This window comes from Atta colombica, unplaced genomic scaffold (genome assembly GCF_001594045.1).
Source record: "Atta colombica isolate Treedump-2 unplaced genomic scaffold, Acol1.0 scaffold210, whole genome shotgun sequence".
Lineage (NCBI taxonomy): Eukaryota > Metazoa > Arthropoda > Insecta > Hymenoptera > Formicidae > Atta > Atta colombica.
In genome coordinates this window covers 874,179-893,318 of record NW_017259306.1, presented here as the reverse complement: position 1 = coordinate 893,318, position 19,140 = coordinate 874,179, and the positions used below count along the sequence as shown (strand labels likewise).

Genomic DNA, 19,140 nt, shown 5'->3' with positions numbered 1-19,140 from the left:
TATATATATATATATATATAAAGGATACGTATATATATATAAAAGAACACTTCCTCACTTTTTAACGGCAAAAGTTACTTTCTTTTATTCCGTGGCGGTAAATTTACCTTGGCAGTTAATTCCATTGTAACGTCCTAGCTACAATACATTTTCGCGATAGCAACCGACACTGTTTTCATGGAGAATCGTTGCACGAAGATAAATTTATCAATGAAACGGGACACAATCGTTTGCTATGATTACATTAAATGAACGTATGTGAAGGAAGTTACACGGCTGTTAAATGTTTATTTTTGTTTCAAGTCTGTAAATATTATCTCTTGCATTATATACCATCCGTTCATACTCCACGACATTGCCGAGGTGTCTGCGGACAACTAACACAAATTACTCTGTGCTCAGGACATCGACACGAGCCTGTAACCACCTTGCGACCATCACGATGCCAGGAACGTGCTTGATGACCGATGCGGTCAGGACAGCGGATAGTTAGTGATGAGGAGGAGCAAGTTATCGGCGTGCCGACGGCCCGAGTCACTAGTAACATGCCAGTCCTTGGTCCAAGCGTCGATTCAACTTCACTTCGAGGACTTCTGATCGCCATCTTCATCCTATTGTCCCTGCCGCGTTGTCGCTGCACAGATCTAGGTAAGTCGAATTCGAACTCTCATACGCGTCACACACCCAAGTTTTATGACTTCCGAAAAGTGCTGACACTCTTTTGACCCCTTTCAACTTCCGTCACTCTCTTTACAATCTTCTCCATTGTCCCAGAGCGGACTGTCGTCGCGCGAAGTCAGGAGGTTGCGATTGAAAATCTTATACGAAGCAATCCCGTGGAGACAACCACAAGAAGTTTCTCCGAACTAAAATGCTTATAGCCTCAAAACAAGTACGAGTATGTGTCTCGCATATCTATAATTTTTCAAAAACAATTTTTCACTAAAATTTAATTTATTTATTTATATAAGTTACATCAAATTTGTAATCTTTAAACTTCTTTAATATAAAATGTTATAAAAATCTTGTTACGCATGTCAATGCGAAACAAGATTTTTTAATGTTATTATATATTCAGTATAATTTTATAAATAAATTTTGTAATTTTATTAATTTCAATTTAATTAGATTCACGCTATTCTTATTGCAAACTTAGTGTTTGAAAATTGTATAAGAACGAAGAGAAAATAAATCGTATGATGAAATATGAAGTAAATCAAACTCTATAATAAACTAACTGCCGCCGGCAACGTGTTTATAAGTTAATTACAACATCATCAGTTTTAATTGCTTGAAAGATTGCTTTATTACTTATCGTTCTCTTATTTTACTCTGTTTTTTAATATTTTTTATTCACGATCGTACAGTCTATTTAATTATAAATATTTTTTTCATCAATGAAACACTTTTATAAGGGCAATGATTAAAATGTGAACGATTATAATGTGAACGTTAATATTATTTTTTATTACACTGCTAAATTGTACAAAAAATTCAGAATACAACATGTTGATAAGGAAATTTCGCGAACAAGACGAAAGTTCTTTTTGTTTGTTGCGCATACGGAAAAGGCATGACAAGACCGAGAATGCGTAATGATTTTTTTTCTCTATCACTGAAGCGCATACGCAATAATACCATCCCTTCGTATATACACCTGGCCTCACTGAGGTATTGTACCCTCGTAAATGAAATGTCAGCCGCACGATGAATTAACAATACTATCTAATAGCTGCTCAGATGCAGACGAGCGAGAAACCTGTTTATTGTGCCGATTCGTTCTGGCGTGCCACGCTTCTGATTCGTTGTTTACCGCTCATCCGTTATATTTTTATGCAAATTAATTGTTGCTTGGAAGACGATGCTGCGTTAAATGAAAGTATTTACTTTAAAACAAAGAAAACACATTAGCTTATTTTTGTTCGTATTGATATCCATGAATCTTCTTTTGTGCTTTATATCATTTACAAAATAAGAATAATTTGAAATTATAATATTTAAAGTATGTAGAAAAGTTGTTATAAATTTATATATAACATTTTTTAATATTTCTTTCATGCATTTTATATTTATAAAGTATTAAATTATTATTAGATCATTATTATTAGATTATTATTTTGAGATTTATTTGGGTCTTTTATCCAGCATCATATATATCTATTTCTTTAAATAATTTAATTTCCATATGTTAATTAATAATTAATATTTAAATGGAATAATTAATAATATCGTATAAATATTAATTATTAATTATTGACTATCATTATTGAATACATTTCAGCTTCTGGTGAATTGGACTGTCAATCACGTCACGAATCATTGAAATCGTTCATTATCCTACACGTTACGTGAAAATACATCGCATCTAGGATATTCCAATATGTCAGCTTGACTTATTGCTTTGGGCATGACACTAAAGCTCGAGTTCATAGCCGTTATCGTTGATATGTACATTGTATACGACATTGTACGATGCGTCATACTTTTGTACAAAGTACAACGATACAAAATATACAAATGTAAAAATATACAAATTGCCCTATCGAAGATATTGTACTTTCAAAATTATCATTAACACTTTATATATTACAAACAAATGAGGAAATATTAACTCTATTCGAAATTAAATAGAAATCATCAATAAATAGAAATCATCCTTTTATTAAAATAATACTATCGATATTTCATGTTCTTCGTATCGCATGTCTGTTTTGTTGGAAGGACACAATGCAACGGTTGATTAACTACGACGAGGATTTTATTTGCTGCATAATTTTCGGACACGAAACATCGGATGCAAACGATTGTGGTTCGCTAAATCCAGGTTGAAAATTACTAGTTCATTTCAATTTCACACACACACACACGCGCGCGCGCGCGCGCGCACACACACACATGCACACGCACACGCACACATATTCGCGCGCACGCAAGCACGCACGCACACACACACACACACACACACACACACACACACACACACACTGTATCGCATTAATGGATTCAGTATAAAGGCGAATACTAGATGCAAATACGATCGAGATGCGCAACCTGAATAGAGAGAGGAACTCTAACGTTTATTAGATAATATTATAATTTTACACATAAACATACAAATACAAACATACATACATACACGTGCGAGCGTATGCGCCGTGAAAATGTAAGATAACTTTCTCAAATTTATTTTCTCTCAAATCTCTTAGAAACTAAATCTAATTATTGAATTTTATTTGAGTCCCAATTAATACTGTAGTCTTTATATTCGAGCGCACAATATTAATTCCTTAAAATCAAGGAATTTTAGTGGAACCATGTTAAAAAAAAATTTTCATTTTTGACATTTTAGTAAGTAATTCATACTAATGTAAAATATTAATTTTTTTCAAAATTTAGACTATGTTTTCCAACATGTACATTAATACGTGTAGTCTCGAATGATGTCGATAGAACTAAATAATTTCAATGGATAATGTCTTCAAATTTGATATACATCACAGAGTCTGACAAATTAATGAAAAATATATTAGTAACTGGATCAATAACTTCAGGCATTAAATGTGTAATAATTTTTTATTAAATTAAAAAAAGCAATATAAAGAAAAAACGTAATAAATTCTGATAACAAAGGAAAAGCACGCCATTTTTATGAAAAAATGCGAAGAAGCCAGTTGATAGTGCACTGTAAAAGTTATAACTTCCATTTGTAAAATTTTTAATAAAACAGCAAATACATGATGGAAAGAACTTCTGCTAAATGGAACCTCGTTAAATGAATTATATGCCATTTATGCAATATATTAACTATTCTCAGTATTTCAAACAATTTTTTTCGAAATGTAATTTTGTAATAATATTTATCTTCTTAATCTCTAGCAGTCATTTCGCGTGTTTGCAATAACAAATTCTCACATTTATTTTTGTTCATGATTGACAACGTCATGATTGAATATATATTTTTTATATAGATTTTTTTTTTATATTTGTGAACATTATGTGTATATATATACGCTGAATATAAATATTGAATTGTTTAGCTACTGTTCACTTGATTGAGTGTTTATCAAATTACCAATTCAGAAATAGATAAAATTTTCAGTTTATTGATTTTGCACGCTCGAGTAAATTTTTCCCTGTCTTTTCTGAATCCTCTGACAATCAATTAAAAGAAAAATTGATATATATAAGAAAAATGTAGATTTATTCATTAATAATGATATGACTATTACTATAGAAGACTTATAAACGAGGAACGCAGTAATCTCGCATTTGACATCTTTCGACATATTGAGCGCAGATTTTAGTCGCGCTACCGTTGGACCAGGTTTCACCGGTATAATGGACGATAGGTGAAACGTAGGGGACAGTTACAAACACAAACGAAGTTTTGTTCGCTGTAATGCCGGCTCATGGAGACCATGGTCGGCCGGTAGTAGCTCCGGAGGCTGGGCTAATCCCACGTCCGCTGCATTCTGCAGTTTTGAAACTTTCTGCCATAACTGCAGTACCGTAGTTTAAGCGTAGCGACGTCGCACGCGCGCGGCGACGAGGTATACTGGTTCGGGCTGACTCCCGTAGATTCGAAAATTTATCATATTCCACGTACATACATGCCGACATTGTCATTGGCCATTGCCAGTTAATATTCCTGCTATCGATTTTTCGCAATGACGTTGTACAGACATTTTATACAATAGCGAAAAAAGATATCGGAAAGCATTGTTTTATTGCCGTCCTGCGCGAATAGTCGGCAATGTTTGTACATTATTTTACATGAATATCCCTCGTCTCTACAACGTTTCCGATTTATGGATATTGAAAAGTTGAAAGAATCTTCGTTTATACATCGAACCAAAATGCTAATAAGATGTTTTAAATTCATTTTTTTATGTTTTTACTGACATTTGTCTTGTTATATTAATAGCAAAATAAAGGAAAAGTGATTGAATATAACGTATTAGTTAACAATAAGTAGAGAATTAGTTAAATACCTATTCTACATTATTGCATTATAACTCGATTCGTTTTATTCGTGACCATGAAAATATCTGGTAACTCTCGTGGAGAAAAAGAAACCGGAAAAGAGAGGCAATACGAGCGTACTCGCTACGATTGTAAATTGCTTCTTGTATGTACCCAGCGGAATACGAAGTCACATGTTTGTGGCGACCGGCGTTTCCAGGGATTTCGTTGGAGAATTTGCACATCTCTGCGATAGTGCTGTTAGCGTCGGACGAGATTGTTGAAAATGAAATTCTTAGGTATGCCAGAATAAAATTATCGAGAATCTTTGACTGCAAATGCAAATATGTAGAATTAATTATTCAATGATGTGATTCGGCTGAATCCTCGCACATGATCTATTATTCACCACGTCACCATTTTCCACTTTAAGTTTTTACCTTAATACGCGATATTAATGAAATGAAGATTGATATCAAATTTTGTTCAACGCCATCGTGAATTGTTTTCAGGACAATGCACTACGGCGTTAGGCATGGAGAGCGGAGAAATCCCTGATGAAGACATCTCGGCAAGTTCTATGTACGATCCTAGCCTCGGACCGAAACATGCCAGGTAAGAGAACAATCGTATCATGAAACTGCTGTCAAGTAGGTCGACTATTTCTCTCAACAATATGACTAGTGTAATCATTGAGTTTGTTTATCGTCACAGCAATTTTCTATTATCCTCTTATTATATTTTTTCAATAGAAAATATGAATACATTTTATTTTTTACAATGATTACAAATACTACTATCGAAATTTATAACTTTATATCCTTTTTTCTCATATAATTTTTATTTCATCATACTTTTTTATCGTATTTTTTCATCATATTTTTTTTATTTTATGTTATATTATCAAAAATAGTCGAATTGTATTAGGTTAGAATAATAGTTCGTAGTGCTACTTCATTTGTATCATGTCTACTTAAAAAAAAAATTTAGCAATTATACCATTCAATAAAGCAAAATTTCGGCTTTAAAAATTTGTTTTTTAAATTGCGATGATTTTTAACGGAGATACGAGCAATCAAAAGATTAAATAAAATGTAAAATCTTTTTGTTTAATCCGTGATGACACAGTAACAAAAAATCTTAGAAACATTCAACAAAATCTTAGAAAAAAAATAATTTTATGGAGAAAAGATTAAGCTTTCACGTTAGATAGTTGAAAATTCTTGTAAGTTTTTTTATACACATGACACAAGCTCACAAAGTGAGAAGAAAATTTCCTATTTTGTCCAGCTCGTAGTTTTCTGTAAAAGTTACCAAATTTACAGAAACTCAAAAGACATGATCTTTCGAAAGTAAAAATTTTAAAACTTTTTTCTAATTTAAATTTCATTTATTTTTAACAAAATTACAGTTGCGTGAATTTTGAAGTTCGTAGCACTTTTGTACCCAATCCAATATTTCCATTAAATTCAGAACGTACATTTGAAACGATTTGTTTAAAAAATATGAAAAACAAAAACTTACACAATAATTAAAAATGTAAAATAATTTTTCTCTACATTTTATAATTAAAAAATTATAGTTTACTTCTCAAAACAGAGAAGATATAATGCAACACATATACACATATCACGCGTCTCACGTTAGAATTAAATTAGGTAATTGCCATTCGCATCATATTGTATTATCGAAATTCTTTTAACCTCGCAATGTAAATCGCGTGACACGAAGGAATGTCTCTCGAGCAATGGCATTAGCGCGAACCTGCTACATGGTTCACTTTATTTCTTATTATAACAGCAAGATTAAAATCACTAGCTAGTATGGCGTTTGCGTTCCGCGCCTTAGGTGTATTAAAATTTTAAATAACACGCGGTCTCAAAAGCACGGTTGTAAAACTTTGTTATCAAGAAACGAATGGGATGATGAAAGGATAAAGGAATAAAAACCTTTTGATTCGTTTGCACAAAATGACAAATTAATTTTATGAGCATCATTATTATTCTTCTCGCTCACGATAGTAATCTTTTGCCTTGTATAGTAGTTTTCTTTGTTGGTAGTTATAATTAAAACTTACAAAATTTTTATTCATATTTTCTTGAGAAATGCAGAAAGAAGTAACATTATAAAATAAAAATAGGGTAATCGTTCTAATCAATTTATAAAAATCCATCTGTGATCGGTAACGAAGTAAAAAAAACTAAGATTGATCGCTCCGATGAAATTGAAGGATTATCATCCGCGATTAGTGCATATAGTCTCTTCGCGCTCTCATCATTAATAACGAGTTTCCTATCCAGAACACGTAGACCGCAGAAGCGAACTGTGTCGAGCGGATCGATCTCGTCAACGATACGCGACAATTTACGGTAGGCTCTTTGCGCCCACCGAAAACCATGACACGATCTCCGATAATAACTGGTTTCATGTTTCGATACCATTGTTAGGGTGTCATGAAAAACAACGCCGATGTTAAAAAAAAAGAGAAAGACTACTTTTTTTGGAAGATCGTCGCGATACGATCATTCGCCTATCGTAGGCACGCTTGGCAATTAAAAAATTTTAATTAAACCGCCATACGCGCGACCGATCAGCCGTGACGTTTTAATTAACGATCTACTCCGTAAATCAAAAAGCGGCCTACGCGACTGCATATTTCGAGGTAGATAGCCCTTGCTAGAGAGTTACGTCCTTCGAGCAAGTCGTTACCGGAGAGTTTCGGGATACACGGCCACACACAAGTCCGGTACGATGTAACATGGGGTAGGGTAGTAGCGGCCGAAAGGGAGTCGACGGCGATGGCAATGGTAGAAGGGGTTTGCGCTCGACCCCTACAAATTACCTCCAATTTCGTGTAAATTCCTCGTGCCTGCGTCAGCATAATACCTGTATTAGAACGCCTGGCTCTGGCTCTTAGGTGGCAATAAATCTGTATTAGAGCAAGGCGCCCACTCGCAAAAGGGGTACGACACTCGGGACCAGTTAATTTTTCAAGACCATGATTCGTCCGCCATATTGTCTGCAATGTTGCCCACCATTTCAATGACTATACTAGATATTTTTCTTTTTTGTTAATTTAGAATATAAACTCGTCTTCTTTACGCTTCTTTTATAGCTTTTATTTCTCTCATATTATTCAATAATATATAAATTACTAACTTTTATAAAAATAGATTACAATAAAAAATATTCTCTAAAACTTTTTTTTAAAGTGAATTGTTATTTTAAAAAGTGAAATCTCACTATTAAAGATTGAAGACTGAACTACTCTTTTTCAAAACTGTTCAATTTTCACTGTTCAATTTTTACTTTTTAGAGTGAAATTCCACTCTAAAGAATTTATGAATACATATAAATAATATTACATGAAGATTTAATATTTTATCCGAATATCCATAATTTTTTTATTATATTCTTTGAATTTTATATTGTATGAAATATTTCATATATCTATATATTACGAGACGTAATAAAACGACTTGCTTAAGAAAATATCCTAATGCGATTAGAGAGTTAACATCGCGAGGACGGCAAACGTATCAGCCGTAACTATCAATTGCGATTGTATAATTGGAGGATTCCCGGTTCTCGTTAGTAATCACTTTGGAAGCTCTCATCGCGATAAAATCTTTTCGATGTCACGAAGCGTGAGGGTATTCAAGTGAAGACACTCGGCGCCTGTGTTTCACGAGCTTCTAGCCTTGAATCTAGTTTCAGTCGCGGTAGTTCGGTAACTGATGCTTATCGCGATACACGTGTTATCGCGTCGTGATCCGCGATAACGCGAAATGCATCACGCCAACGCACGATTATAATTATAGATGAAAGATAGATTTCCATTATGAGAGGTCAGGACTACCCTAGAGGGGCAAAGGATTCGGAGTAAGATATTACCCCATCGTGCGCTACTCCACGGAATATGATACAACGTGGCGTTAAAATACTGCATTTCAAAGTACACGTATTCTTGTTCTCAGCATAACAAAATTGCATCGTATTTTATTAGAGAGGGTTTGCGACCAGGCAACTACGCGACATTTTAAGGTCATTGTCATCCATTCTGCCAGACGGATAAGTAGAATATACGTAGTAAATAAATGTGAAAACGTAATTACATTTATTAGCCGGACGTAATGCTTTTCGCAAGTCAATTAGTTTTGCGCGACGTTTCATTCCTTTGTATAATAATATCTCAGTCGCTCAGTTAAATAAAACGTATATCATTCAATTTATTTTACGATTTTGCATTCTTACTTATACGTAATTAACTTGGAGTGCTGAAGCTTATCATATTAAGTCACATTCTTTTTAGCTTTTAATATTCGCTTTACGTAGTCGTGATAAGTGTACGTGACAACGTCCGCGTAAATAACAACTCGAGAACAGACAATGGAGGAGCAGGGAGTATACAAAATGCAAAAGGATGAAGGAAGTCAGGACAGTGCGAGAAAGCGCGTCCACGCACAAAGAGGCTCGATCGATAAAGGCCCGGACAGAAAAGTGGACGTGCCAGTACGTGCAACGAAAAAGTTTTTCGTTTTCATGTACGTAGTGTCGATGGCCATTCGTATCCCTTTTGAGTTGGCACGAAAAGGAGGCATACAAGGTGGCAGCTTGATGTAAGAGACGGTGAGAGAACGGAATGTGAGAGAATGAGAAATACGGCGGGAAAAAACGAAAAAGGGAGTACGAAGACTCCAGGCATGACAAGCCGAAATCTTCGACGCGCGAAAAAGCAATAGGAGATGGAGGATGAGGGATCTTTAGCTAGGGTAAGAGGAGGCCAGAATCACGTAGACATAAACTGTCCTACGCCGTTACGTGTGCTTTCAGCAGTCGAAGCCGAGGAAAAATGGTAGCCATATTCTCCTAGCCTTCGAGCCTGGCTATCTTCCACTTTGTTACGATTCGAAAACCTCATGCCTCCGGTAGCTCTCTCGTTTCAGTGATTTATGTAACACCGTCTCTTCCCCTAGTATCTCGCCCGTTTTTTCTCGCGAGTTCGTCGTCGCCGTCGTCTGATGGAACAGGCACTTGGCTGCGTCGTATCGCACCACCGGAAATGCGCTGCGCGTTTCATGGCTTAGGCCTCGCGTTCGCGTGACGATGTACTTTCGTGGTATAAATCTTCGGAAGGTTTCGAGGGTATCCACCTGAGCAGCGACCGATCTGTCTTACGGCGCTGATATCTAGTTCCGGTAGACCGTTCTTCTGGGACCCGGGCCAAAAACAATAGAATTCTTTTGATAAACGAAACAAACATTCCGCACGACACTGTATTTACGTGCAACACGCGCAAAACAGATTCTTTGATGTGAGGATGTATACCGTGGATGAATTCTAGGGCATGATTCAAAAGTCAATCGTAAGCATGTTTAAAGAAGAGATTGCATAGAAAACAAACATTGCTCGTTTAAATTTCCATAAAATTAGATATCAAAATACAATAATATTTCTTTTTGATAATTAACATATACATTTATATTGTACATATACACTTATTTAGTTAAATGGGATAAATAATAATTAATAAAAATTTTTTTACATAATACGATATCTATTATTATGTAAATTGTATTTTTTTACGTTAGATATTTGTGACATTTAGATAAGTAATATTTATCAAACTGAAACTTTTAACAAGTATTGAATTATCTCGACTCAGATTCAAGAAGTCTGTCTTCTCGTAATTTTGTTATTCGCGGATCGTTTAATCTCATTGATGTAATCCATTTCTTAATGACAAAGATTTTCCTCTCATAGAATGATTTAAAACAGATGAAATAAAGATGAAAGACAAACTGTCCCTCGCGATAAAAGCGATAACAATCCTTTGTAAGAAGTCTTTGTCTTCGTTGTATTAATAGTCGTTAAAATACAACTAAATCGCTACAAAGATTATGTCTTATTAATTTATCTGTTTGTAATGAAGGTGCTATATTTCAATTCTTTTCTTTCACATAATGAAGTATATTATACCGCGCAATTCTCGAAGTTCACATTTTACACGATTCAAACAAACTCCTCCTCGTGAAAAAGTTAACCCAAAGATCTTTTTGCCAACTTCTCTATAGGATGCTTCTGATGATCACATGAAAATATCTAACATCTCGCGTCTTTTAAAATATCAGTGCACAAGGCTGTATCACGATATCGAATTCCCATGGAGAAGTTCGGCAGTCGATCTGCCTCAGAGAGATATTATTCTGTCGTATGCGAATCGGAGAGAACGTGGCGATAACGAAAATCTATTTCGTCGCTTCCGCGTTCCGTGTCGAGCGTGTGAACGTTGCTCCCTATATTTAGCTGCACACACAAACACGCCACATGCATGAACACTTGCACCGTCACACATAATACACATATATCTACGCGTAGATATGTGCATTTATGTGCATACGATGCTTCAGTATGCGTGCATGTACACTAGCGCGATTTTCAGTTCCCGATTCATCGAATATCAACGACATTGACATATCGGGACTTCCTATCTTTCTCTATTCTTCATACTATCAGGAAATCGTGAGCAACCGAAACGAATTCTCCGTTAACGATTGCGGAGATTCGCCCATGAAATCGTCATTGATGCGGGCGTGACTCACCTTTCAAATTTTCACGGGCGCGCTTGATTCGACAAGTATATTCAAATTTTCCTATCAACTTTCACGAACATCGGCGCACAAATGCACATTTTCCGATCGCTTGCTACGTATAACATGCTTATTTATTTTTCTCTGAGGGAAAAGGTAGTTAAAAGATCATGCGAAATATTCTGCACTAGATGAAGCAATTCGTACTTTTCACCATGATATAAAAAAATTTATATTTTTAACATTCAGTACCATTAATTGTGATATTAACTCTTCTCATATATAGAATCGCCAGCAATTACAACGAAACCAACACTTAGTCAACGACTGTCAAATGACCGCAAAGGTCTGTCAATCAGTACTGGGCCATCACTGACAAATTATTAGCTAAAATAACTGAGCCAGTATCTGCCAGTATACTGGGTTCAAGTTATCATCCAATACTTAGCCAATACTGGACCAGTAGTTTGCCAATATTGTGCCAGTACTGTGCGGTACTGCACTTGAACTATGGCAGCCAGCCTGACTCAGTGTAAAATCCCATATAAAAATTAGTACACGCGATGATTTTCTGATTCTTTACATACGTAAGTTGTTCATATATCTGGGGTTATTTTTCATCACTTTTTACACGTATGTAATAATTATTAAATGATTCTTACATATACTTTAACGTTTTTAGAAAATATTTGTAAAATTGTATTAAAAAAAGGAAAGAGAAATAGAAAATAGAAATCATTATTTAACCTAGTGTGTTTTTAGTATTTAAAAATAGAAATATACGAATGATCAATCGTGTATTAAAGAAAAACTACATTTTATTGAAATTGAACTCTATCTAGCAATAACATGATGCTAAGAAATCCTCACGATTTCCTGAAAATATCCTTACAAATAGATACAATTCATACATTCTGCGCAACTTTCTTCTTCGAAACAAGATTTACGACACATGATGCTTGTTTTCCTGCTGGATTATTTGCGTTTTAGTAAATTACTAACATACAAGCACAATAAAGAACGCAAAATTTCTAATAATTTATCAAAATGCAAGCAGAGAAACATCGTGTGCTTGTCATAGACTTTAAGCTTTGCAGCTACAAATTTGATAACTTTGAAATTGTTATTCGTTAAAAATGTATCATTTCGTATTGCCAAAAAAGAATCGTATGACATAACAACAGAAACGGCTTAAAAAAAAACATATCTTTCAAAAACATTGTATTTGATTAATACAATACACTTATATCATAAATAGATTAGTTGCACATACAATTTTTTTTCGAAAATGTAATTTCTGGAATACACGTTTCAATATCGCGAGAAAACGTATTTTTATTTCCGTATATTTATTTTCCAATAATAGTTATTAAGAGGTATTGATCAGATGTACATATATGATGACATTTGTTAAAACAATGCTGGTCAAAATATAAAAATATAGGTACGTTTATTCGTTAGCAACTCGATTTTTCATATCTGTACATGCACTGCCACTGTTAGAGGAACTTTTCAGTTCTCGTTGTTTCGAAAAATCACGAAACTCTCTCTCTCTAACGATCGCCGAGCGCCACGCTGGATATCGATACATTCACTACATGACTCGAAGTTTTAGATTCGTTGACAACGCCGAATTCTGTCAGTGTAGCTCGACAAAAAACGTTGGGTCGCTTAACATGACCCGCGAGACAAATATTCGCCCGAGATAGTTTCCGGTCGAGTCGACGGCGAATTGTGCGGGCTGTCGGCGCTGAAATATGATCGTCCAGACAATTTTCATCGTTATTCTGGACGATGCCGTAGGTTTTGTAGAAAAGTTTCTAAATTGTTGTGGATATTAATATTCCCTTATTCTTCCTTGCGATAAAATTGAAGAATTGATTAAATTATTACTACTTACGCAATTTATAATACTTGAATCATTCACGGCTGAGATTGGCAAAATATAAAAAATTACCAATATTAAACAAAAAGAATCAATATAATCCTCAATTCTATCCGATTATACGTAGAAATCATATATGAAAATATACACTAACCATTCTATTCTCTGTAATAACAATTCTTATCTCGTATGTGAAGAATGTTACGAAATAATACTGTATTTTAGTGGTCGAAAACGTTTTAATTATCTCAAGAGAAAATTCAAATGTTGATTGTCGTCATATAATTTATATGATCCTCTCACGACCTACCTTTATCCCTGAGCTGTGAATAATATTCATCTGAAGTGAGTGTTTAACACGACAATGAAACACATCGTCTTACATTATTTTGATCGTGAAGAGAAATATACGAGGCACATTATGGATCAGCTTTAAAGGAGAGTGATCAAACGCCGTCGAAGCGTCGAAAATGAGATTGTACCATTTGCAGATTGAGTTTGACTCCTCGAAGGCGTCCCATGGGATCGACCCGGATGTGTCCTGACTTTCCCTCCTATTTGCTCGCCTTAAGCAAGGGCGACGAGATAAGGTGATGCTGCGGTATTATAAATGTATATGCCAGTATCACTTTATCTCAGTTATCGCTCTTGATGCCAGACTGTGAAAAAAGATCTTCGATCGGTGTCATTGTAGCTAACATGCATACAGTAGCTTTTATGAAAGGCAAAAAAAAGAAGAGAAAATCTTAAATTAATGGAAGATCATAGTAAAGATGGAGACCATGAGAGAAGATAGAAGCTAATAATTCATAATGTAATGGCTACTACTAAATTTGGATGATGATTTTATACATATCGTTAACATTTATCAAATATTTTTTTATTATTAGGCGGCAGATATTTTATATATAAGTATTAGAATGATTTAAATTTATGTTATAAACACAATATATAATTGACATATCACATTTAGTTTAATATTACATTGTTGTTGGAAGAAACAAATGGCGGAAAAGTTCTCAGAACGGATGGCGCACAAAGCAATTGCGTTGGAATATTAATTCAGATTATTTTAATCAAAAAATACAAAGTATCTTAATTTAACTGTTACTTTTAATTGGAAAATTTTAATGAAGCTTATAGTTTCAAGAAATTCAGAATAGATTGAGGTAATTGAAATCAGAGAAGCCTTTTAAGTGATATAATTTTGCCTCGGAATTATATATTCACTTTTTAATTAAATTATATACAATAAAGCTTATTGATTGTAAAATCAAATACAGACGCTTCTTTAAGATCAAGTCGCAAATTAAATTAAATGCGACAATTAAACAAATTTTGAGCTACCGCACGCTTGGTCGTTTTCATTAAAAAAAAATTAGCTTTTTATTGTTGTATATTTTCCAGCAACAAAATATCATTAGTTGCAAAATAGTTGTAAAATCTTTTTTTAGCACGTTTGTAAAATCGCAATAAATCAACTAACGCAAGTCTAATCCCATGTAAACTTAGAGATCTGCTTGCGAGCAGCATATCGTTCATAAAATTCCTCGATGCGTTCATTATGAGCTTTTGCGTTCAAGATTGGTTATCTTCCCTGGCTCGAAATAATAACACAGCACGATTCCGCGCACCACTCTCGAATGTTACAATGATTCGGGAACGTTTTAATATCGATGGCTCGACATTCCCGATTCGTATGGTACCATCTCACCCCTATCCATCCCCCGTTCTTTCCACGATGGTGCTGTCCGTTCGATCGTTGCGCGTACAGAAAAAGGAAAAAGTTTGCACCCGCGTAAAATCGGACAGGCCAGCTGGAATTTTCACGGATCATTTGGCTGATGGCATATTCGGCAGCAGCATTCCCGGCATATTCGATAACAATGCCCGCAAGCTCGAAAGATAGGTAGAATAATGCCTCTGTATGTGTATGTGTGTGAGTGTGTGATCGAACGCGCGAATATGCGTCGTTTCTTCTCACATCGGCACGGTGTAACCCGCGATGGTAGAGCATGTCTATGTGCACTCACTGCAGATGCAGTCCATGATAGTCCTTCACGTTATCTGTAAAGCTCGATCAAGCGAATGAACCGTGAGGACCAAGTCTCCTGTGAACCCGTTTCCGAGAATACATATAAGGTTAGAGTTCGATCTGTAAGAATACTTTCACAATGCGAAAACGACATTTTCTTAACTGATAAATTTATTTTATTTTAAATAGCAGATAATAGATTGGATGATGCAATGTAAAGGAAGCGTGAAAATTTAATTATTTATAGTGTAGAAAGTATACATATAAAAAACACACATACACACATTATATAAATATAATTTATAGAACATGTTCAAACGCAAATATAACATTATTGTATTTCATACCAGTAAGTAAAAGTAAATAAGCAACTACAATTACTTGTTTTTATTGTGTCCGCTAGATTATCGAATGATAATACAAATACTAATTTCAAAATGGATATTTTTTATTTTTATAATTCTAATTACATTGTGAAACTATTTTGATCTGCAAGAATACTTTTACAACAAAGATAACAAAGATAATTTTCTTAAATGATAAAATTTGCTTAATCTCAATTTTCGATAACAATTAATTGGTACAATGTGAGAAAAAGCATGAAATTAAAGTTTAAGATAAATTGTGTTCAAAATATATAGAAAGTAAAATATATATACATTTTTAGAACGCACATTAACTCGAGTAAAAATGATCTCGCGTATCTCGCGCGATGATAAATACAAAGAATGAGAAGCTACAATTATATTTTTTTTCATTAAGTCTACTTAGATTGTATATCGAATGTATAATAATATAGTGAAAGATATCATTCTTCAAATTAACATTTGTATTAATTTGAAGATTGATATCTTTCACTATATTATTATCATGCGGTGAAGCTATTTCATTATATAATCTGCTATTATTATCTCTTTGAAGCTATTCTCTTGAGAACAAAGCAGTATATAATGATAAAAGAAAAAAACAAATATTCAACGAGTATCTGCTCATATCTTCTAATCTTTTATCTCTGAAAGCATGCCTATCATCACCTACCAGTGACATATTTTCAAAGCTGGATTTCTGTAATACGTGTGGAGCATTTGTTTCTAGAATAGCTTGTGTCGCTCGCATAACGGGTGTTTTTGTCTTTCGCTGGGTGACGTAACTTGCTCATTTCATGTCTAATTAGCGCGGGGATTAGCCTCGAAACGGTCGTAAAATGTCGCGCAATGCGTGCGGCCTGTACTATTTTATTCGTTTTCGTTGCTCTTCACTATCTTTTGAAAAATATAATAACAATTATCATCAAAATCACCACATCACGGGAAAATTTAATTACTTTTTACCAGCTATTCTCGAGGTGAGACGAGGGGGTTCTAAAGCTGGGCACGCTGGAAGATAATAGAAGAAAGCAAGCAGACTCGTGCGCGCCCTGAATATAAATATGCCTTTAAAGAAGAGATAGAAGGTGATCGGCGCAATATTTTATTGTGGCTGGAAAATTCCAGGTTTTCCAAGTGAAATCAGACTGTTGCTGTTGTGGGATACAATATGCATACGTTCGTAAACGTGTTCGAAATAACGATCGATTTCATCATCGAAAAATTATAAATGAGAACGCGTACAAAGGGATGTGCAAATTACAAAATGGTTTTATTGATCGTAAGTAATTCAGCTCTGTAATATCTCTGTGATTCAATATTTACTGTATGTACACATTATATCAAATTTGCAAACGTACGCGGTATATTTCTTCACGATTAATAACTGGGAATCGCTCATTTCACTGTAAATTTTCTATCGTATTTATCATGATAAAACAATAACCTTAATTGAATGGATTACGCGCGGACATTTTACAGAATTACGGAAGATATTTCGCAAGAAGCGCTTGAAATCCACAAAAACGAGGGAGAACGGGAAAGGTTGACGCATCAATTTGTTAATAGCCATGGGAATGGGCGTAAAAGGCAACGGGAAATTCTGTTCTATGGTTGGCCGAGCTGAATGATGTATTCGTTAGTGTTTTAGTCAAATGAAACAATGGATGCATATCTATGTGACGTTGCAAGATATTGTCATACGAAAATTATTGCTGGTAACAGGGACGCTGGTCTTTCATTTCTCTCACCCTCTTTAGAAGTCTTGTTTCTCTCTCTAGTTCACCATGGCCCACTTCCAAATAACAAACACGTTGCGCGCAAAGCAGCGTGGATAGTAGCTGCGGCGTGTGGCTGTAACGATCGCGGGTCATTAGCAATGCTAATGCATCTTTCGACTGATGAGGCGGCATAATGCTTCTGGTCGGCCCGTGGGCCAAGCTCTCTTACCTCTCGTACATTTCTCGAGAAGACCACTTTAAAGTCTTATACTATAGGATGGCTTGTCGGTTGGCTGCCGTAAATTGCACTGAGGAGACTATTGGCTTCCTATTAAGATCGCACTCTCCATCTATTTTAGGAAAAAGCTCATCGGTATGCCACATCGAATCTATATTGTTTTTTCAATTAAATCCTTCGAACTTATAGTGAGGTAGTAGAATATTTATAGTGAGGATCTAGTGTTATTAATAGTTCCAATATTGTTATATTTTATTTTACATCTTATAGTTTAACTATAAAAGGTTCGGTGTTATATTTATAATATCGAGTATTATATTTTTTATATAGATAGAATAATTTATTTTCTGAAAAAATGACTATTATAATATTGTTAATTTTAATTAGTTTAAACTAAAATTGATGGTATCATCATATTTTTAGTTGTCTTCCTTAAATTGTAAAAGTTGCAATAAGCTGTTTTAATCATATAGATGTTTAATGATCCAAATTAATTATTGCGAGACAATAAATCGTGAATTATAATCGCAAAATTTTCCAGTATTCCTAGCAAATTCGTTACGTAACATTATCACTTTCACAAAAATCTCTTTCCATGAGAGGTTTTTGATTAAATACTTTCTCTAAGTAATGCATTCTGAACGTACGTTTACGTTTCTTGGTTTAACAACGGGCAGTCTTATATTTCTACGCTATGAATCCTTCAGGTTCGAAGAAGGCACGTAAGAGAATTTTTACGACTCCCGGTACGCCTCTTTCTTTTATTTTTACATCCAACTTACGGAACATCTGATGGTTCGTTCGAAACATTGATGGTACAATTAACGGAAGTACTGCAACATCGTCAATATTGTACCTATTACACCAAAAGTCACTTCTTGAAATAATGAAATAACAAAAACGATCTTATTACAAAACCTCTGAAATAATTTATATATTTTTGAATTTTCAAATATTTTCAATAAAACAGAATTCGATAAAAAAATTTGTATTGTTATTAGATATTAATAATAAAATACTATAATAATAAATATATTAATATCTAAAATTAACGGAATTCAGCTTATTTTATTCTCAGAAATTGAATCACATTTGATTTGAATTTTATCATGAATTGAGATAAATAGAAAATACAGACCACGAATAAACGTGAAGAGAGGAGAAAACGATTATTATCGATGTGTAACCGGGCAGATAACGATAAATAGAAATTTCGATAAATCAACCGTGATTCAGAGCAAATGACTTACGCATTGTATTGTAAAACAATCCGCTCTATTTAATTGTACGCATGCATTTATGACAATCAGCACTGTTGTGGAAATTCTCAATTTCTATATCCCT

General features: G+C 34.3%; 1 protein-coding gene across 1 annotated transcript in view; it reads left to right on the top strand.

Annotated features, from left to right (window-relative positions):
* LOC108687625 (discoidin domain-containing receptor 2-like) overlaps positions 1–19,140 on the top strand; it is a 225,289-nt gene that overhangs the window by 146,822 nt on the left and 59,327 nt on the right. The window contains exons 3-4 of the mRNA XM_018193501.1: positions 403–648; positions 5,475–5,577. Coding sequence (XP_018048990.1) covers positions 468–648; positions 5,475–5,577 — 284 coding nt within the window. The 5' untranslated portion in view covers positions 403–467. The remainder of the gene's footprint in view (positions 1–402; positions 649–5,474; positions 5,578–19,140) is intronic.